General features: G+C 53.1%; 1 protein-coding gene across 1 annotated transcript in view; it reads right to left on the reverse strand.

Annotated features, from left to right (window-relative positions):
* Positions 1–22,495, reverse strand: part of PFKP (phosphofructokinase, platelet) — a 44,241-nt gene that overhangs the window by 8,163 nt on the left and 13,583 nt on the right. Inside the window, exons 7-15 of the mRNA XM_026454791.1 lie at positions 22,165–22,260; positions 20,395–20,487; positions 19,702–19,827; positions 16,884–16,948; positions 15,959–16,028; positions 15,628–15,774; positions 12,092–12,162; positions 10,049–10,136; positions 8,861–9,013 (exon numbers count right to left, since the gene is read on the reverse strand). Coding sequence (XP_026310576.1) covers positions 8,861–9,013; positions 10,049–10,136; positions 12,092–12,162; positions 15,628–15,774; positions 15,959–16,028; positions 16,884–16,948; positions 19,702–19,827; positions 20,395–20,487; positions 22,165–22,260 — 909 coding nt within the window. The remainder of the gene's footprint in view (positions 1–8,860; positions 9,014–10,048; positions 10,137–12,091; positions 12,163–15,627; positions 15,775–15,958; positions 16,029–16,883; positions 16,949–19,701; positions 19,828–20,394; positions 20,488–22,164; positions 22,261–22,495) is intronic.

Here is a 22,495-nt window from a genome sequence, read left to right on the forward strand (position 1 = left end):
GCCACGAGGGACTCTCCTGGAGCAAACACTGTGGCCTCAGCCCATGGCTCCTGCCCTCCAGAGCTGTGCGAGAGTAAGTATTATTTTCCAGCCCCAGGTGTGTGGTCAGGGTCACAGCGGCCATGGGACACACACAGGCACCTTCCTCAGCTCTGACCCAGAGGGAAATGTCATTTCCTCACAAAAACACCGCCTGGTTTCTAGGATGGCCAAGTTCCCTCTGTCAGGGGCTCTCGGGGCACCCCATGTCCTCTCTTCATACAAATCACCCCAGTGTCCCTCCCTGCAGTTACCTCCTGGCTATTTGACTTGCAGTCCTCACTAGGCTGCAAATTCCATGAGACAGGAACTGTGGGCTGGACTCACACCACTGCACCAGCAGCAGGACCTGGCCGAGCCCCCACAACAGGCACTCAAGAAATGCTTGTCTCTGAATGACACAAGCAAAGTATTCTCCAGCCAGCCAGCCAGCCGTCCGTCCGTCCATCTGTCCTGGTCAAGGGCTGATCCTGCAGGATTCCCTAACCGGCCTCCATGGGACTCAGCCAAGAGTAAAAGCATGAAGTGGGGGTGTGGACTTGAGACTGGGAGCCACATGAGAGTCTATACACCAAAGTTTAACACCCACTGGGAAATTTTCACTGGAGTACTTCAGATGAAATTTAAAAGCGCACTTTGTTGAATAAACACAGGCTTGATTAAACCATTCCAAACTACACTTCGTTTCTTTGGCAGATTCTTTTCCTCCCAAAATAATTGGTTGATGTATTCAAAAGTGAACACGGGCTCTAGTTAGAGGGCCACTTTGCATTGTGTAGAAGCCGAGATGGGGAGAGAAACAGGCAATGGGAAGAATTTCCGTCCTTGTGCTTAGGAAGGACAGAGAACAGAAACCCGTCAAGGGTCCAAAGAGCCCACAACTGCCTTCTTGAAGGGCCAGTGCAGAATTCTGAGGATTTCACTGTTCCACCTGTACTGGGTCTCTAATTGTGATCTAAGACTTAAGATGCCATAAGGCTTTGAGACTTGCCCTTTGTCTTAGACAATCCTGGGCATGGGAAGGAAAACATGGGTGGGGCATCAGGACTCCCAGAGGCACAAAGCCTCATGGGTTATTTTTCCAACTGAATCTCCCCTGCAGCCCACCCTGAGGTGGGGAATTACTGTCACTCATTCAAAGAATGACATCAACTGCTTAATGACAAAAGAATTCTGCGGGCAAGCAGCTCTCCCAAGAGGCTGATTTGTGCCCGAGCGTGTCCGAGTTCTGGTCGTGCCAGGCTGCCGCTGTGGGTGCATGGAACAGCACAGCCCTGACACCTGAGCCACGACCCCGACCGTGTGCTCCTCTGAGTGTAAACGCAGTGACAGCTGGGAGGAAAGAGTCCGCCTTTGCTGGAGCTTAGATACAGCTTTCCTGAACTCTCTCATTACCTAGATGGTGTCTTAAGCCTGAATTAGCTTCTAAAAATAGCAAGTCACTCCGGCGGTGCCTCAGGCAATTAGTCAAAGTAGCACTGACAAGAAAAAGATCCCAAGCGTGGCCCTGCCTGCCTGCAGTGTTTCATGGAGGCGCCTCCCTGGCTTCCGAGTGGACAGAAGGATGGCAGAAGGCTGAGTCCCAGGCCCGGCACGTGGACAGCAGCTGTGAGTGGCACTCGTCAGGCAGAGCCTGTGATCTCAGCCGTTCTTACCACACAATGGGATGTGCCCGGCAGACACAACTCCCTACAAGGGCACACACAGGATCCTGCTAGGAAATTCCCTAAGCAGTCCCATGGGAGCGAGAGCCCCAGACTACAGTTCCAACATCACCAGCTCTTTGCTCCATGGGTGTGGTGTTAGGAAACATAAATTGGTGGTGAAACATAAGGTGGCGTCTGCTACAGCGTTAAGGTAGAAAAAAGCCACTGACTTCTCTGTGAGAACCACCTTGCTCTGTGAATCTGCATGGAGGCCAGTCTTCCCATGACAGGTATCCCTCACGGCAGTCGAGCCTCTGCTGATGTCGGTGGCCAGATGCGGCAGGGGGTGGGGGTCCCGTCCCTGCTACAGCAAGGGACCTGCAGCAAAGCACAGCCACTGGCCGGGGTAGTGCTGCGCCGCGTGTGGGGTGCGAGGGTGGAAGCACGTGTGGACATCTACAAGGTGCTAAAGGAGAGTGAAGCCAGCGACGGCCGGACCCTAATGGCATTCAATGAACAGGAGTCAAACGCGGGGCCCAAGGAAGTCCAGGGAACGAGCCGGGGCCAGCCTCTGCAAGGCCAGCACAGCGCCAGGGAACGCGACAGGGAGAAGCCCAGGAGAGAGACGGCCCTCAGCTCGAGTGGGAGGCACAGGAGGCTGCAGCCGACCTCACGGCCCCTCCGCTCCCTTCCCTGCACTGGAAGTCAGTTCTGAAGGAAGAACCCGGAATAGAACTGCTGTTTTCCAAGGTTCTGTGCCAAGCTGAACTAAGGAGTCTCCAACAGGGCTGGGAGTTTTCACTGCAAACTCCGAAGCTGGTTTGGACGTGAACATCTAAGGTAAAGGCCAGCGGCTGCTCTCCAGGAGGCACCAGGCGGCCAAGCTACTGACGTGACCCCACGTGCCAAGGTGGCCACCGTCCCATCTGCAGCTGAGTGAGGACCCTCTCTGCAGCAAAGGCCTGTGGAACTCCCACAGGTCCTCATGTCCAGCTCATGACCACAGAGGTGGGTCAGCTTATCAGGGGCCGGAGGGGCCACCATGCGGGTGTCAGCACCACGCCCATGACCGGCAGAATCCACTCCTCCCAAAGCACACGTTGGTGAAACTGCCTGCCCAGGAGGCCATGATTTCGGCACTCTAAAGAACCTCTCGTCTCACCAGGAAGGCTGTGGTTCCAGGCAGCGGCCCCCAGTGGGCACGGCTCTGTCCCAGAGCTCGTACGTACCAGGCACTCAAACCCCTTCCTGCAGGCTCCCACAGCTGACCCTGCAGCCTCGCTACTCAACGCAGGCAGGAGGGGCAGGCTCCAGAGAAATGGTGCTCACGGCTCCCCTAGTCTAGGTGGGATAGAAACACAACCCCAAGGACTGGATATATCATCTCCCTTTTAATCAATAAAGACAAGTTCTCCCTAAGGCAGAGAAGCTAAAAAATTTACCCTGTTCTGGCCAGTGTGACTGACATAAAGCCAAGCTAGCAAAGGGTGGGGGGGAAAGAGTAGTAATAAATCTGGCTCATCTTAGCACAGAAGAAACAAATGGCTAAAATAAATGAAAGAAAGCAATGGGAGGAAACGGGGTTCTCTTACCTGGACAACAGCATTCAGGCTAGTGTCGGCGCCCAGGCTTATTTCTGTGCCCGGGACATTGTTGCTAATCGTGGCCGGCACCACACACAGGGGGATGCAAAGCTCCTGGTGGCGGCCTCGCGCCTCGGCCATGTCGCACGCACTCTTGTAAGCCTGAAGCAGCAGGGCCAAGCGGTTAGCGGGGGTGCCGGGTGCTCACCTGCCAGCCCCAGGGCCTGCGCTGAGGTCCAGGAAGGGACGGGAGGGGCTTGAGTCACCAGGGGAGGCCCGTTCATGCAGGTCAAGGGGCCGAGGGGAGCTCTGGAGGCCGTGTGGGAGCAGGACAGGCCTCGGCGACACGGGGCTGCCTGGGCACAGCCCAGGTCCTCATGAAAGGGGAGGCCGGCAGGCAGCACAGCAGGGCGGGTGTGAGGCAGACGGCAGAGCAGGTTGCAGGCAGAGGTAGTCAGTCACGAGCGGGACAGCTCAGCTCTCAGGGTATCTCATCATGGGTAAGCGAGGCCAGGGCAGTCAGGACGTTTAAAGGCAAAGCTAGTCCTGTAGCTTTCTGCAGGCAGGCAAGGATCAGTGGGACGGGGCCCACAGCTGTAAGGACCACACCAAGTGACCGCCTTCATCGTGCAGAGGCAGCTTCCACGCGCAGGCAGGGAAGGAGGCATGCAGCTGGGTTACCGGCGGGCCACACTCAGCCCCACGCCACACCTCTGGTCACCGGCGGGAGGCTGCCATTTCCGCCCTCGGGAAGCCGCACACAAAGCCACACAGGCGAGCAGGAACCTGAGTTGCTGCTCTGGGGTTCCACTGGGAAATGGGCTCTGGTGTCAGAAAGGGGAGCGGTTCTGCAGCCCGTGTGCACCGGGGTTTTTCAGACTCCACCTCAGGGTGTTAACCAAGGTAACAGCTGGACAGGGCCACACGTGCACTGTTCCCACCTCCAAGCGGCCCCACACAGCGAGGTGTTTTTGTCATCCACTTGGTGGCAAAACCAACTATTTATGGTTTTGGACGTGTCCCTCTTACTATGAATATCCCCACACCTGCTGCAGAAATGCTACTGTTGGGACGCAGGGCGGGGCTCACGTCTCCCCAGGAGAGTTGGACAGTGAGTGACCCAGGCTCTGCAGCCCCGGTGCAACCCAAAGCATCCCAAGGCCAGGAGCCTGTGTGGACCAAGGCCTTCGGACAGTGGGTGGAGATGCGTGGCAGGTGAGTTCACTGCGTGGTGGGTAGGAGGGTAAGTTGGGTGGGTCAGTGCTGGGTGACCACGAGGTGAGCTGTGAGAGGGGCCCCCGCACCCCATGGCATGGCCTCCATGTCCACCCAGGCCCAGCACATGCCCAGCTCTTGGGCTGCTCTGTACAGGCTCTGCCTTGCAGGCTCTGGCCATGGTAGTATTTGCAGGACTTCAATCCAAATGCCAGCCTGCTTCCCAGCCAGAAACACTCATCTGGGGACACTCGCTGGCCGGGTGCCCAGGATGTGGCCCCGTCAGCACCACCACGTGGGGGCTCCTTATGCTTTTCAGACATATTACTGTGGAATACCCCAGCTCAGGACTGACCAAGACTGGCTACGGGGAGCTGGCTGCTTCTCCAAGAAGCCCTTGCTGGAAGCCAGAGGGTGTGGGTGACCTGGGGCCAGGAGGGGCCTGAAGCACACAAGAGGGCAGGTGGGGGGCTCTCGGCTCCTTAACTCCACATTGAAATCTGTGGGAATGGCCACATTGCTGCAAATCCTCTCTCCCCTCTTCCCTATCGCTCTTTTCCTTCCTTCAGTCTCCAAAACAGGGGAGGGAAGCTTCAAGATGGGCGAGACCGTGCCCAGAAAAGCATAAAACTCTCAAGACCAAACAGCCGGGCCCCTAGGTCCGTGGTGGGGCCACTATGACAAGGAATTACAAGGCTGTGGTCACCGCCACCTTCGCGACACCTGACAGCAGCGTGGCACCCACCTACTGTGTTTCTGGTGTGACCTGATCAAGCTTACAGGACAGAGTAACGCACCAGCCAGCGCAAAGGAATGAAAGGAGTCCAACCGAAACTCCCCGCAGCCATATCCTGAGAATGTGTAACACCTGCTCTGAGGTATTTCATTCATTCTGTTCTGTCCGGAAGACCCACTCGCCAGCACCGCACAGATTCTGAGGGGCTGTGGCGTCAGCTAAGCATCAATGCTGGCAAGAAGGAAATCACGAGTGAGGATGAGGACGCACGCGTCCAAAGCAGATGATGACTTCACCACATCAGATCCGCCCAGGGCTTCTGCAGCACAACACGGCCACGTCCTGAGCCAGACTCCTACTATGGAGCCCGCCCTGTGCTTGGAGGAACTTTCCTCAGCATCCCTTGTCTCCAGCCCCAGGTACTGGGAGCATCCCTTCTCCCAGTTCTAACCAGAAACCTCCCTGGACGATGCAAACATTCCCTGGGGCACAATCACCCCGATGAGAATCACCGAATTTACTGAACAACTGGAGCCATCCACAGACCCCAAACATAAATGCTGCCCAGGGTCACAGAGGGTGTGGCTGGACAGCGAAGAGACGCTCACCCCCACACGTCCTCAGCCTCCGACGGCTTCAGGACAGCGGCTGGAGCGACCCGAAGCCATCCACGTCAAGTCGCCTCACGCCGTCATTTCCTGAGTTTGCCACCAGCTCCTGTTCTACGGCCAGATGAGCCCAGTTCAGACCCAAACCCAAACCTTCTCAGGATTCACCCTGTTTGGCGGTCAGTAAACAGGGCTCTGGAGAAAACAGCTGCCATGTTCACATCTCGGTCCCTCTCCCTTCAGGGGTCCACAGAGGGACCCTCGGCGGCTTTCTTGGCCCTGCCCCGCCTCCCGAGCAGCTGCAGCATTCGCCAGGGTGACCTCGATCAGCCGGCATCACTCACCCATCACCAGACTAGAACCACAGCACTCCCAAGACAGCCTCATTCCTCGGAGCTCAGGAACAGAAGGGCAACGAGGACACACACATACACTTACCAAGGTGGCTGTGCCTGGCCAACGGGAGGCTCGACTAACTACACGCTCCAGTTCTTTCTCTATTGTAATCAGTTAACTTAAGGCCCGGCGTGGTGGCTCATCCCTGTAACCCCCGTGCTTTGAGAGGCCAAGACAGGGGGACTGCTTGAGCCCAGAAGTTTGAGACCAGCTTGGGCAACACAGGGAGACCTCCTCTCTGTAGAAATACAAAAAATTAGCCACACGGCCGGGCGCGGTGGCTCAAGCCTGTAATCCTAGCGCTTTGGGAGGCCCAGACGGGCGGATCACAAAGTCAGGAGATCGAGACCACCCTGGCTAATACGGTGAAACCCCGTCTCTACTAAAGAATACCAAAAACTAGCTGGGCGACGAGGCGGGCGCCTGTAGTCCCAGCTACTTGGGAGGCTGAGGCAGGAGAATGGCGTAAACCTGGGAGGCGGAGCGTGCAGTGAGCTGAGATCCGGCCACTGCACTCCAGCCTGGGCGACAGAACCAGACTCTGTCTCAAAAAAAAAAAAAAAAAAAAAAAATTAGCCACACACGATGGCATGCACTTATAGTCCCAGATACTCAGGAGGCTGAGGTGGGAGGATCGCCAAAGCCTGTGAAGGTAGAGGCTGCAGTGAATCGTGATTGCACCACTGCATTCCAGCCTGGGAAACAGAGTGAGGCCCTGTCTCCAAAAAAAAAAAGAAAAAGAAAACAAAATTGTTTAACCTAACTTTGAGAAACTTGAATGAATGAAAAACCGAATTTAAAACAATCGCATAATAAATCACCAGTCCCTCCAAGGGAAGTCAAAGCGGGTGGAACGGAGCATTTGTGGGGTGTTTGCCTCACGTATTTTGGTTTTCAAATTTTGACCCTACACATTTGTTACATATTTACATTCTGAAAAAAAAAAAAAAAAAAAAAACCAAGTTATTCATAGCAGAGGAATCTGGAATTAAAAAGATAGATTTTCTTCATGCCTGAAAGTGTACATCACATACCACAAGGATCTATACTTTGTGTGGAAACTTCAAAATAAAAAAAGTCACGGGGAGATCACCACCAGCTTTGTCCCACATCTTCAGATGCTCAGCTAACTGCAGTGACTGCTCTCAAATTCTCCACCCATTCCCTCTGGGCAAGTTCCAGTTAGGTAACAATTAGGGAAAAAAGAAGCTTCAATCCCTCCCATTGCACACCCAACTTTCACAGACCCAAAAACCAGCTGAAGCCGGTGAAAGAGCAGCGAAAGCCACGCTGGAATCCCCTCTGTGGAACAGACACTCATGTTCACGTTCCCAGCGCGAAGGTCAGCCCAGAGCCGGGCCGGCCCCGCAGCAGCAAAGCCGCGACACCCGTCACCGGGAGAACAGAAGCAATGTCTAGGTCAGAGATTAGTGACTGCCAAAAATAAGGTGAAAGTTGCCCCCAAAGCCAGTGAACACGGGAAAACCTGAGCAGGTTTCCTTCGCAAAGAAATTGAAGAAAGTTTAAGATGCTCAGAAAAGCAAGAAAGGAGTGCTAAGCGTTACTTACCATATGAGCTGTATGTTAAAAGCTTGTTTTTTTTATTTACCAGTGCTAGAAACAAGTTTCATGCCAAAGGTTTACAAAAAAAAAAGAAAAAAAAACTTTGAAAAATATTCATGAGAACTAAGTCGCACAAGAAAAATTAAAACTTGAGAATTACTGAAAAATTTTAGACATCAAATTTTTAAAAAATGAAATGCTTCCTGCATTAGGTACGGATCTTCAGACTCCCACGTGCATCACCAAGTGTGACACACAAACATGGGGACAGGCGTGTATTTCTTTTAGCCGGGAATGGCAGCACGTGCCTGTGGTCCCAGGTACTCGGGAGGCTGAGGTGGGAGGATCACCTGAGCCCAGGAGGTCGAGGCTGCAGTGAGCCGAGATCACACCACTGCACTCAAGCCTGGGTGACAGAGTAAGACCTTGTCTCACAAAGAAAAAAAAAAAAACAAAACACAGAAGAATATATTTCTATGTTTTATTATCGTCTCTTGGCAAAGAAACTAAACTAGCCCCGATATTGCCTTAGATGTAAGTTAACATCCCCAGTTTACAAAGGGGAAAATGAGGTCAACAGCCAAGACCAAAGAGATAACAAATGCAATGGTGTGTTCAGGACAATGACTACAATTATAAAATATTCAGTTCAATTTCTACCCTCAGCATCAAGGCAGGGGTTCGTCATAATGGGTATTGGAAGCTCAACGAAAATTTAGGCTCAGCTTTAAAAAAAAAAAAAAACAAAACCGGATTTTAATGCTGGTGCAATCACAGGAGACTGCGGCCCAGCCCTCCTCAGCACTGCAGGTACTCATGGGCACGCTGGGGTCTTGGCCACGCTACGTCCCCGCCGGTGGCCACACAGAAGAAGAGGCAGTAAAACTTTTTGGCAGTGAGATCAAAAATGTTCAGAGTCTAAAAACATACTTTCTAGGGGGAAAAAAGAACGAGAAGCTCTCATTCAGGGTATTTGTAAAAGGCTGTTTCTAGCACACTGGTAGATAAAAAGGGCCGGGGCCCTCAGTTTTAGCGTCAGCTGGCGCCCGCCTGGCGGGGCGCACACGGACTTACGTCGGTGATAGTGTTCAGGGCTGTGTCTGCCCCGATGCTGAAATCGGAACCCGGCACATTGTTGGACACAGTAGCGGGAACCATGACCATGGGCACACAGAACTCCTCGTGCTTCTCCCGGGCGGCTGACAGCTCCAGGAGTCCCAGGTAGGCCTGTCAGACAAGCGTGGGAGTTGTGGGGCGAGAGGGAAGCAGGGAGGAGGGGTCTCGCTGGGAGAGCCTCAGGGAGAGCCACCTCCACCACAGCACACAGGGAGCACAGTGGGGCGTCACGAAACCACTACAAGACCAACACAAAGTCGCGTTAAGACCACAGACAAGAATACAAGGATCAGCAGGTTCTAAGCACAAAGGGTGCAGGACCAGATCAGTGAGAAGACTAAACCTCTCATGGGGAAGAGTCCCATTTCTGAGGTTCTTACTTGGTGTTTATTTTGTTCTTTTTGAGACAGAGTCTCGCTTTGTCACCCAGGCTGGAGTGCAGCGGCGCAATCTTGGCTCACTGCACCTCTGCCTCCCGGGTTCAAGCGATTCTCCTGCCTTGGCCTCCTGGGTAGCTGGGACTACAGGCACCTGCCACTATGCCCGACTAATTTTTGTATTTTTAGTAGAGACAGGGTTTCACCATATTGGTCAGGCTGGTCTTGAACTCCTGACCTCAGGTGGTCTGCCCGCTTCGGCCTCCCCAAAGTGCTGGGATTACAGGCGTGAGCCACTGCGCCCGGCTGGTTCTTACTTTTTCTAAAAGTAAATGGAAAGGTTACCATGGGACTAATCTTCACTGAATAGAAAAATATTAGGGTCTATAGTCCAATATGTGATTTTAAACAAAATTCTAGGTGTAACTACCTTACTCTCTAAGTAGCCACTGGACTCGACCCAAGAGAAAGAATGACTGCCACAAACCTGAAATACATCAAGATCTCGCGGAATAGATGAGTCCCAGTTAAGGAGTCAAGCTTTTGCTTCTTGGTTAAGTTACTTTATTGGGAACTGGGTCACTCCTAGGCCACGTCTTACCACCCGCTATTCTGCCGTTCTACAATTCTCCAGCAGCAGCTGGGTCTGGGAACCTATCATCTCGGATCATGGCCAGTAGCCAACAAGTAGCTTAATGTTTAGCCAACACAGGGCGCGGCTCACACCTGCAAGACTGGCAAGCGGATGAAGAGAGAAACGGAAACGTACCTCAAACCCGCCGATGATCAGTAGCGCGTTGATGCTGTGCGCGCGCATCTGCGTGGCGATCTCCTCCAGGTACTTTCCCGGGAGAACGCTGAAAACAGCCAAATGGAGAATGACGTCAGTCACCCCGAGCTCCACGCAGACCGCGGGACATCACGCCGGGAACCTGAGAAACCACGCTGGTCCCCAGCCGGCCTCCCTCCCTCGTCTGTGGTTTTAAGGAGCGGTAAACGTTTGCCATTTCACGCACGCCACTGTGGCTGGTAGACGGCAGAACGATCAGGAATCTCATCTCGAAACAGTGTTTTCATGAGAAAACAGAATAAAGCATTTCAGCTGATACCTTGACCTAAGAAGAACTCTGCTGCCCCATTAGAAAAAATAAAAATAAAAACTTATAATGATTAATAATAATTCTTTTTCTTTTTTTTTTCTTGAGACGGAGTCTCGTTCTGTCACCAGGCTGGAGTGCAGTGGTGCAATCTTGGCTCACTGTAACCTCTGCCTCCCAGGTTCAAGTGATTCTCCTGCCTCAGCCTCCCGAGTAGCTGGGACGACAGGTGCCCGCCACCACGCCCGGGTAATTTTTTGTATTTTTAGTAGAGACAGAGTTTCACCGTGTTGGCCAGGACGGTCTCGATCTCTTGATCTGATGATCCACCCGCCTTGACCTCCCGAAATGCTGGGATGACAGGCGTGAGCCACCGCACCCGGCCCGATAATTGTTTAAATGGAAATTGCCAGTTTCCAAATAACTTACGTAGGCATTATCCACTATTGATCTCATTTAAAATCCCATCTGCTCATACTTGCTCTCCCTCCCCCGTGCTATCACCAATGGCATGTGACAGGGCTAACAAGTGCAACACCAGACTGTGCCCCTCTGGGTCCCATCCCAAACCCACCCAAAGGTTTCATGTTGATGGGAAGAAGTGAAGTACTTGTACTCTTGGTAGATTTATAAGGCAAAAATGTTCAGGCCTGGCCATCAGAGCAGACAAATGGATGCAGCTAATTGCAAAATGACCCTGGCCCCTAAGGTGAGGTCTCTTAAGCCTCTTCAGGACAAGCCCAGAATGGCCAGCAAGGCCTCTCTACATCATCGAGGGCAACGCCCTGGCCAGCTTATCAAGCACCTGCACCCGGGGAGTCGGCGGCCAGTCCTCAGCCCCGGGACGCACACCGAGGGATGCATCTGCCTCTACCTAGAGCTTTACCGTCTGGGGCACCGACATGCACAGCTCATGAGAACAGCTGGGAGGCAGCCGCAGAGCTAACCCAGCTCTGAGGCTTCTCAGCAGTGGCTGGGAGTACCAGGGTCCTGGCTGTAGAGCAAAGCAAAGGGTGCAGCTAACTCCCTTGGAACTATAAGCCGGAATTACGTGGAATCCATCATTTATTATATTTACCAAAAACCACCTTCCTTCCATATGAAATCGTGATCTGCAGTGATGACAGATATTAACATTCGCACCCCTGACATGATCAAAGGTGAGAACAACTCAGGCTTCACCTACATTTGAAAATCCCATCGTCCCCAGCGATGCAGGGACGCAAGACTTACTACAGGTCCGAAAACGAGATTTTTAGACTAGAATTCCTTGGGTTCTTTCTTCGGGTGTGGAAATCTGAGCCTCAAGTCACAGCTGCTCAGGGCTACTGTTCCCACCAATGCTACCTGCTATCTAGGCTGCTTTAGGGTTTGCTTAGAGTGCTGTTTCCACGGCTCTGTGACACCACTCATCTTTATGACCTCCAAGTGGAGGCTTTAGGCTTGCCAGTTGGCTCTCAAATGAATGGAAATATGAATTAGAGGAAGGCATTCACAAGTTACCTCCTCATCTCTTTTACGCCCTGGGATGCCTCCCCAGCTCCCTGGAACACAGGCAGTTCACTGGAGGGAGGACCGGTAACTACCTGCACCCCTCCCTCAGGGACGCCTTTACAGGAGTCGCAAGTGGCATCGGCACCTAGCAATTCTCTTCCAGAACACGGCTCTTCCTTCTTCCTTAAAAGCAGGTCATAGAGTCAAGATTTGGAAGTTACCGTTTTGTCCCAAGGATGGAGCCTCCTTGGCCGGTCCAGCCCCCGACATCTGTCCAGCCGATTTCTTTGATCTAATGTGCAAACACAAAATGAAACAGCTAAAGTGAACGATGAAAGGCAAGTTAGAAAGTACTACAAACAGCTTTCTGTGCTTTTTCAACAGGCTGCAGTCAGGTAAAGATTTGAGAGGCAAGGCCAGGTGCGGTGGCTCATGTTTGTAATCCCAGCAATTTGGGAGGCCGAGGCGGGAGGATCACGAGGTCAGGAGATCGAGACCATCCTGGCCAACACAGAGAAACCCCGTCTCTACTAAAAATACAAAAAATTAGCCAGGTGTGGTGGTGGGCGCCTGTAGTCTCAGCTACTCAGAAGGCTGAGGCAGGAGAATGGCACGAACTGGGGACGCAGAGCTTGCAGTGAGCTGAGATCACGCCGCTGCACTCCAGCCTGGACGACAGAGCAAGACTCCATCTCAGAAAAAAAAAAAAAAAAGAAAAAGATTTGAGAGGCGTGTGAGACAGCATTTATCGCGATGCCTGGATGAAAAAAGGCGAGAAACAGAAGAACAGCAGAGGGGCTGCATTCTCCCTGCCTGTCAGGGCGTCTGCATCTTACCCCCAGCCACGTGTGAGATACGGCAGCTCCCCATATCCCGCCACCGGCAATTAAAAGAAAAGTAACATGATGGTTTCTAAATTGGTAAAAGATTAAGGGAAAATTTCTTTTCTTACAAACTAGGGAGAAAAAAAGGAAAACAGATTACTAAGCAAACTAATGTAATCACAGAAAGAGGATGCCACTGCGAGGACGGCACGGCCGCAGGAAGAGAACCTGTGGGGCTTGAACCCCAGTTCTGAAGCTTCCGGTCACGAGATTCCAGGTAAGTTCACGGATTTGGTGGACGCACTGCTATGCTGCAGTGAGATCTCCAGGCCAATTACGTTAGAAAAAAGATTATTCTATATCGAAAGGTAAATATTGTACAAGGTGTGTGTGTGTGTGTGTGTGTGTGTGTGTATTTGACAGAACCATATAAATCAGGCTTGTTTTTTTCACATAAATCAGTTTTGAGGGCAATATTTCTTTAAATAAAGCAAATACCAGTTTTAGGCCAATTAATCTTTACAAGTCTGAACAAGAAAGACGGAGAAACAAGATCCACCCAGGACAGAACGGTTCCTCATCTGGTTCCCGCAGCTGAGATGCAGGTGGATGGGCCAACATGGAAAGGTGGCCAGCGGTGGTGGAAGGTGGATCATCTGTGTTCCCGGGGATGCCACTGGGCATCTCCCCCCCCAACTCTCTGCCACTCCTCAGTCTCCTGGGCTGGGGTCTCCTCTTCCCACCCCACTCTTAACAATGGCGCCCTGAGGACTCAGTCCCAGACCTCCTCTCTCTCCTACCTGCACTCAGGCCCTCAGGGAAGCTCTGTGAGTTCTGTGCCTCTAACTACTATGGAGACGCTGAAGCCTCCCAAACCCGCGTGCTGAGCTCACCGCTCCTGAAGACGCCGGGACACAGCGCCTACTGCACAGTTTTGGCCGCAGGACACACACCTTCACCCCGGCATCTCTAGTCCTGCCCTCGGCCGCGGGACACGCACCTTCACCCGGCATCCCCAGCCCTGTCCTCGGCCACGGGACACACCTTCACCCGGCATCCCCAGTCCTGTCCTGAGCCGCGGGACACGCGCCTTCACCGTGGCCTCATGAGTCTCCACTCCTCATCCTTCCTGAAAGCAGTGTGTCTCAGGGCTTCCCGTCCTCTTAAGTTGCAACTCTACCCCTTCCATGTGCTCAGGCCAGGAACAGGAGTGATTCTTGCCTCCTCTGTTTATGCCTGCGTGTACTTAGCAAGCAAATCCCACGTGCCCTCCGTGCCCTCCATATCTCCAGACCCTTAGAGGTTGCTTGCCATCTGCACAGTAGCCAGTCTGGACCCACCATCTCTTGCTAGGTGACTGCAAAGCCCCAGCTGGAAGCCCTGCTTCCTGCCTCTGCCTCGATGAACACCAGAGAGTCCCTTTAGAAAGCTCTTGGTATGGGCCAGTCCCCGCTCAGGACCCCAAATTTCACAAAACATAAAAGCCAACCTCCTCAGGCTGCCCACAAACAAGCCAACTATCTGGGCAGAAGGAGGAGGCCCCAGGATTCCACAAGCCGGCCCCGCCCCTGCAGTTCCCATCCTCACTGCCCTGTGTGGGCTCGGAGCCCACAAACAAGCCAGCCCTGCCCCTGCAGTTCCCATCCTCACGGCCCTGCGCGGGCTCGGAGCCCCTGGCCCTGGGAGCATCAGCTCCAGAGCATCCTTTCCCTCCGCCTGGGATGAGTGTCCCTAGAGGGTCCCAAGAGCCACCTACTCATCTTCTGACCTGCAGCCTGGGAGCACCTTCCCCAGCGTGGCTGTCTGGGGGAACTCCAGCAGGCCCTCCTCGGCGTGCCTCTGAGCAGAGAGCAGGGGGGTCCTCAGTCACTGTCCTCTCTCCCCATCTAAAATGCAGTCTCCACGGAACCAGAGAGTTGTGCCTGCTGTGCTCACTCATTTAATTCCTCAGCATAAGAACTCCACAAAGTAGGCGGCCAGGCACGGTGAGTCATGCCTATGATCCCAGCACTTTGGGAGGCTGAGGTGGGTGGGTCACCTGAGGTCAGGAGGTCGAGACCAGCCTGACCAACATGATGAAACCCCATCTCTACTAAAAATACAAAAATGAGCTGGGCGTGGTGGCGCGTGTCTGTAATTTTGGCTACTCAGGAGGCTGAGGCAGGAGAATCACTCGAACCCGGGAGGCGGAGGTTGCAGTGAGCCGAGATCACGCCATTGCACTCCAGCTTGGGCAACAGAGCGAGACCTCATCTCAAAAAAAAAAAAAAAAAGAATTTCACAAAGTAGATATTTGTTGGCTAATCAGATAAACAAATAGCCACCAGTTCAGCCCCCCGTCAGGAGCTCAGAATCCTGTTACCAGTCCTCCCTTGTGCACCCAGCCCAGTTGGCATCCCTGTGCCTCAGTTTTCTTGTAAGGAAAATGGGGATAACATCTTAGATTTAGTGTGAGACTTAAATGGGTGAACACATGTAAATCCCGCAGAACAACTGGGTACAGCACACATCAAGAGGTGTTACCCATGTTCACTAAGGTTTGTATTTCAGTGGGTGCTTGTGCACACCAGACACTGCCTACTTTCCCTCCAGTGCCCGGTTTAAACCAACCACAGCCTCCAAGACGACGCCACCTTCCTTCTCACCTAATGTCAGGGCCATCAGACCCCAGAGGCACTGCCATTCCCCAGCACCTTTTTAGAAAATTCAAAAGCACATCACACCTTGGGCTCCATTTGAGGGCCTGAAACCTATCTTAGGGTGAGATTTCACTCCAGAAGCAATGCCTTAAATAAGTAGTCGTTCAGTCACAATGTCACAGGATCCTGGACTGAGGCGTGAAAAGGTGTGAGGGCCGTGGAGGGCCCCCCCCCCCATTCCACTGTGCTCGGAGCCAGGGTGTCTGCCCGCCTATGGCATCCTGGGTGACTCACCTGGCCCTTGGCGAAGCCATCAAAGCCATCGTAGATAGCGAGCATCCTGTGGCCGTCGGCAATGCCCACGCGCACAGCTGAGCGCACGGCCGCGTTCATCCCGGCCGCGGGCGCCCCCACGTTGATGACAGCCACGTTGCAATTGGTCTGCAAAACAGAAGGCGGGCGAGCACTGGGTCACGGGCACATGCGAGCTTGATTTGCTGCACACTGTGGCAGTGGCCCATGCCGTGCCAGGCCTGAAAACCCGTGGCCTCATTCAGTGAGGCAGAGGCCATGAGGGGAGGCCCGCAGCAGAGGTCAGGGGCATCGCGGGAGGCCGGCCACCGACCTTTGGGATCTGATCGTCCGGCAGCTTGATGGCGAGGCGCTTGTAGGTGTTCAGGTTGCCCGCAAAGCTTCTAAAGGAAGAAGGTGTTGTTGGATCAGAGTTGGGAACACCACACACAACTTGGGGCTCGTGCAGAGAAAAGCGGCTTATCTGCCAGCACTCAATGTGTCTGCCAACTACCCGGGCAGGAGGAGGAGGCCCCAGGATTCCACGCACGCTGCAGAGCCCTTAACCGCGACCCGCGGTGCTGTCGGTGTCTGGAGGAAATGGACTGAGAAAAGGGTATGCTTCTACACTTCATCACCTCCTCTTGCAAAACGAGGGCCACAGCCAGGTGTGGTGGCTCAAGCCTGTAATCCCAGCACTTTGGGAGGCTGAGACGGTTGAATCATTTGAGGTCAGGAGTTCGAGACCAGCCTGGCCAACATGGTGAAACCCCGTCTGTACTAAAAATACAAAAATTAGCTGGATGTGGTGGCATGCGCCAGTAGTCCCAGCTACTCGGAAGGCCGAGGCACGAGAATTTCTTGAACATGGGAGGCAGAGGTTGCAGGGGGCTGAGATGGTACCACTGTACTCTAGCCTCGGTGACAGAAGGAGACTCCGTTTTTTGTTTTGTTTTGTTTTTAAAAGGCCATAAGTCACCTTGTGCCTTAATCTCATTAGCTCCTAAACCACCACCACCTTGCCAAAAAGGACCAATGGCAACTTTAGAAAATGATTTCTCTCTAACCAGTCACCAGGGCCTGCTACTGCAAACGTTCTCTCTAACCAGTCACCAGGGCCTGCTACTGCAAACGTGGTGCTGTGAGTCCTGCCTGACTTTCTGAGTTTTCATACTGACATGGAATAAGCACATTTGCAGTGGCCAGGCCTGAGGGGTGTGTGTTCCTGACGGAGCGGAGCTTTCTCCAAAGCACCTCACCTCCCTCGGAGCCGAACCGCATCTTGAAATCTCCTCTCGTCCATCGCCTTCTGCACATCCTGAGTCTTTTAAAACAATGATGAAAAGAAAGAATGTGTCAGAACTTGGTGCACCATGGATGGGGTGGGTGGAGTCTGGCTCGGTCCTTCCCACCAGCCCTCTCCAGTCTGACCCAGGCCGCCGGCAGCCCCAGGGTTCATGGTCTAGACGACCGGCCACCAAGTATAACCTAATGCTGGTTGGCAGCCAGCCCCTCACGGCCCGGTTGTGAGGTCGGAGCCCTGGGGTCTGCTTAGCTCAGGCGGCTTCTGAGGAAAAAGAGGAGGTGTCACCTGCTGTTTACGGACACAACGTCGTGAAGATTTAACCCAAGAGAACAAAGAACAAAGCCAGAGGAAATGAAATCTCTCAGGCATGGTTCGAAGGAATTCTCCATTTGATTATGGTGGGGAAAAACAAAACAGCACACACCAGCTCACTGGGGGATGCGGGACGGGAGTGAGGTCACAGCGGGCGGGGGAGCAGAGGGGCCTGGATGGATGCCCTGGGACACAGGGCTAGGACTGATGCACGCCAGGCAGCCCCGGGCAACGTCAGGATCTCGGGGAAGTTCTTTCTCGTTCTAAACGTCAATTTCCTCCTCCGTAAGATGAGAAAAATAGGCTGGGCGCGGTGGCTCAAGCCTGTAATCCCAGCACTTTGGGAGGCCGAGACGGGCGGATCACGAGGTCAGGAGATCAAGACCATCCTGGCTAACCTGGTGAAACCCCGTCTCTACTAAAAAAAAAATACAAAAAACTAGCCGGGCGAGGTGGCAGGCACCTGTAGTCCCAGCTACTCGGGAGGCTGAGGCAGGAGAATGGCGGGAACCCGGGAGGCGGAGCTTGCAGTGAGCTGAGATCTGGCCACTGCACTCCAGGCTGGGTGACAGAGCGAGACTCTGCTTCAGACAAAAAAAAAAAAGATGAGAAAAATACTCCTACTTTCACCAATCTCTAAGGTTATTCAAACATGTCAGACCCTCAGGAAGACGCCTGACAAACAGCAGGTGCACAGTAGTGGCTCCCTTCGCTTTAACAACAAAGCCACACAAGGCTGGTTTCAAGGTCAGGGCAAGTGACACCTACCGTGATCGTCTCTAGACAAGCAGAGACACGAGACACAGGCTCAAAATACATGTACTGCGTGTGGTTCAGTGCTCTGAGCCTTTTAAGCCTACTGCCTCTCACATGCACACAGGCACACACTAACATGCAGACACACACTACCTCGTACTCATACCAACATGCACACATATGCATAGAAACATATGTGCACACAGACATGCAGACACACGCTACCTCACATACACACACATGCATATAAACATACACGCACAGACATGCAGACACAATACCTCACATACTCACATACGCATATAAACACACATGCACACAGGGTAACATGCACACTCGCTCACACTCAAACATGCATACCCATGCATATAAACATACAAACACATGCAGACACAAACTACCTCACACACAAACACACACAGATGCATAAACCTGCATGTACGTGCATATACCGAGACACACATGCACACACTATACATACACACACACACAGACACAAGCCTTCACACACATACACACAAATACTATTTTCTCCCTTGGGCTTTTGGAAATTATGTTTCCAAGGTGACTTTCAACAAGTCCCTGACTCGATTGCTTCATGACTTCTTTGTGTGTGTTAAGAGGCCTTTACCTCAGGGTTACTGGAAAGACCCAACAAAACAGGAGCCACAAATGAACTCTGAAAAATAACAGCCGGCTGCGGGGGCTCACGCCTGTCATCCCAGCACTTTGGGAGGCCAAGGCGGGCAGATCACGAGGTCAGGAGATCGAGACCATCCTGGCTAACACGGTGAAACCCCCGTCTCTACTAAACATACAAAAAAAAAAAAATTAGCCGGGCTTGGTAGCGGGCACCTGTAGTCCCAGCTACTCGGGAGGCTGAGGCAGGAGAATGGCGTGAACCCGGGAGGTGGAGCTTGCAGTGAGCCGAGATAGCGCACTCCAGCCTGGGCCACAGAGCAAGACTCCATGTCTAAATAAATAAATAAAAAATAAAATAAAATAAAACAAACTTAGAATGCAGCTAACTCCACAGTCACCTCCACTACTGAACCATGCCTGGAAAGCGGGAACTGCTTTTCCCTTTGTTCATTTGCAGGCGGCAGCTCCCTGGCCCGAGAAGGGTGGGTGCATCTTCGGGGGACCAGAGTCATCCCTGTGTCCCATCACAGACCTGAATGTCCTTGGGGACAGGAGGACAGGAAGTGGCTGAAACTGGAGAAGTTTGGGAAGGTCCCACCTTCCCCTACAAAATACCGCCCCGCAGATCTCTCTCACGCCCGCCTCCCTGCCTCCCTGTCCACAGATCTCTCACGCCCGCCTCCCTGCCACTCTGTCCACAGATCTCTCGAGACCGCCTCCCTGTACTCTGTCCTTCTGCAGTGCCTGGTGCACTGGGGCCACCTGGAACCTCTTCGACTGTTGGGATCCCAACACTCTAGACCCACCTCAGGGGAGGTTACAACTACGTGCCACAAGGACGGACGGTAACTTAGAAAACCGAAGAGTGAAGACGGCGCAGGTTCTGCAGGTGTGGGTGAGAACACAAGCCTGCTCCCTCCCCATGGGCAGCTCACCCCCTTCTCAGAAAGGCCGTGTAACCCAGCATGCACTGACAAGACACCCAAGGTGCCCAGGCTGGCCCGACAAGCAGCGTCTGTCCCCAGCTGCGCCCTGCCTTTGGCCACGGGCTGCCCACTCACCATCTGCACGCACTCCATCAGTGGCAGGCGCACGGCGTGGTTCCCGTTCAGCGACACGACGCAAGCTGGGGTGTCCGGGGTGGCCTCTAGCAAGGCGATGACCGCCTCCACTCCCATGCGGCTGGCCTGGAAACCAGGTCCCTGTGGGTCAGGGGCAGCCGCCCGCCCTGCCCCGTCCCTGTCACCTCCTGCTATCTTTCCATGACCTCCAGTGATCTCAGTCAGGTGCTCACAGCCCTCCCCACTGTGAGCAGCCCAACTCTTCAGAGCAAAGCGATTTCCACCCCTTTAGAACTGGCAAGATGGGAACAGAGGAAAGGTCAGGGCCAGACGGAGAGCAGGAGTGTTAAGAGCTGAGTTTGTACTTGGGATTCCTGCTGCCCTGAGTCAGTTTCCAGAAACCCACACAAGGAACACAGCCTTTCTGCCCTGGGGTTGTGTCCTCTGGGGTCCACGTCATCCTAACAGCAGGCACTGCCTTCCCACACTAGAGAGCTCTCCCTGCATCTGAATGGCTGTAGGCCTAGAGACTGGTCTGCACCAAAGGTCTCAAGGATCGTCAAGACGAGGCCGGGCCGCTGGCATCTCTGGGGGAGCATCCTGCCAGCCTCTGTGGCCAGCTGGTGCCTGCACCTCTCCAGAAACACTTCCCCCTAGAGACCTTGTGAAGATGCCCAACCCTCCCATCCTCACCAAGATCCTGTCGAATGCCGAAGGGGTCCCTCCTCTCTGCACGTGCCCGAGGATGGTCACACGTGTGTCGTAGCCCAGCTGCGTGACAACGAGCTGCAAGGAAACGTCTCGTTAGGACGCGGAACCGTGATGCGGACACAGCAGCCCAGGTCTGGAAGCAGGTACTGGGCACTAAAAAAGGTTTTTCGCCTTTCTTCAGATCTAAATGGGAAAAGTTATTTCTAAATTTTGTTTCCTAGCAGAACATTTAGTATATATAACAGGCAGCTGAAACTCGGTTTTAAAAATAATACTTTTGTTACCAAACAAAATCTTGGCTTGCACCTAGAAAATGAATGCAAGTCACATGTTCGGTGCTTTAACAAAAAAAAAAAAAAGTTTCAGTAGCTTGCATTTAAACTATTACTTATATTTTACAAAAATGTTAACATCTTCCTTTAACTAGCTTAAATTTGTTTCGCTGTGATTTGACAGCACAACCCAGTCTAATCAAGGCACTCGCCTCGCCCCACCCCACGGGCACGCTGGCCCAGTGGCCTGGAGAGGCCACTGACTGTCTCTGGAACTCAGCTTACTCCTCTGTAAGAACAGTGGGGCCGGGCTACGTGAATTTCATGGTTCCTTCTTGGTCCATTGTCCTGTAATTTAATTATAATTAAGTGGGAAATAAAATCTTTGCCTCGACTTTATGGATTACCACTTAAAAACATTGACAGATGTCTTTCCCAGGTGTCTGTCACCGTTTTCTTTTCTTTTCTTTTTTTTTTTGAGACGGAGTCTTGCTCTGTTGCCCTGACTGGAGTGCAGTGGCCGGATTTCAGCTCACTGCAAGCTCCGCCTCCCGGGTTTACGCCATTCTCCTGCCTCAGCCTCTGGAGTAGCTGGGACTACAGGCGCCCGCCACCTCGCCCGGCTAGTTTTTTTTGTATTTTTAGTAGAGACGGGGTTTCACCGTGTTAGCCAGGATGGTCTCGATCTCCTGACCTCGTGATACGCCCGTCTCGGCCTCCCAAAGTGCTGGGATTACAGGCTTGAGCCACCGCGCCCGGCCTGTCACCGTTTTCATATCCAGAGACATATTTTGCTCCTTAACTGACCATAACAAAGCACAATAAAGAACACGATTGACAAAGGCAGGTGGGGATGTCTTCTGCCCTGTGGCTGCTAGAGCCAGAGCCCGTCCCCAGCCCCGTCTACAGCAGGAGCCCAGCCCATGGCATCAGAGTTCTCTCCAGATGGGCGGGCACTGAGCAAGCCTCAGGGCATGAAGCCTGCCAGAGCCCGTCCCCCGGCAGGGCCACGAGGGCACAGCAGCTTTCTTTGTGAGTAAGAATGCGCTCAGCTCATGCTCTGGGTTATGGGAGGGCACAGGGAAGAGCAAGGCGCTGCCTTTTCCCACTGTGGCAAACAGAAGCCCAGGTCAGCTGCCAAGTGTTCAGTCCTCATTCTCAGAGCAGCTCACGTTTAAGAGCCAGAACACTCTATTCCAAAGACCACGTGTGACCACTCGAGCTGACCTCCTCTATGTCTGCTGGGGAGTCCCGGAACCTCTAGGGACTCGGCAAGAGGGGACGCAAGCGGAACGGGCCCCCGGGAGCGGGAGCTGCATGTTTCCCATGCCGTCCAACTTCTGAGTCGTTATAAAAATGTTTTAAATATCAAGGATAAAAAGTTAATAATTCAATGTTCTAAACCAAGCCTGCCCATGATGCTAACCTCCCCTGCTTCCAGGCAGAAAGCAAGGGAAAGTGAACAGCTGCACGCACTCACCTCTTTGATTTTCTCAGAGGTAATGGGTTTATTTTGGGTATCAATTGCTCCTTCAGCCACAATAATAATATTCAGCCTTTTTTTCCGGGCACGGTTCTGCAGACACAGAAAATTAAAGCTCTCAAATTCCTAATCCCATTCTTAGCAACAACTGCAACAAAACCACAGAAATCTGTCTCAGACTGAACTAGCCTCTTTCTGGGCAGGAATCTTTGCCCAGCTTCCTAAGAGCTGCTTCCCAATGACATCAGAAGGTGGTGAAAGGTGCTCTGGATGACAGCAGGGAGGGATGGGGTGAGAGGACGGGCAGGGGTGAGAGGAGGGGCAGGGG

This window comes from Piliocolobus tephrosceles, chromosome 9, assembly GCF_002776525.5.
Source record: "Piliocolobus tephrosceles isolate RC106 chromosome 9, ASM277652v3, whole genome shotgun sequence".
In the NCBI taxonomy this organism is placed as follows: domain Eukaryota; kingdom Metazoa; phylum Chordata; class Mammalia; order Primates; family Cercopithecidae; genus Piliocolobus; species Piliocolobus tephrosceles.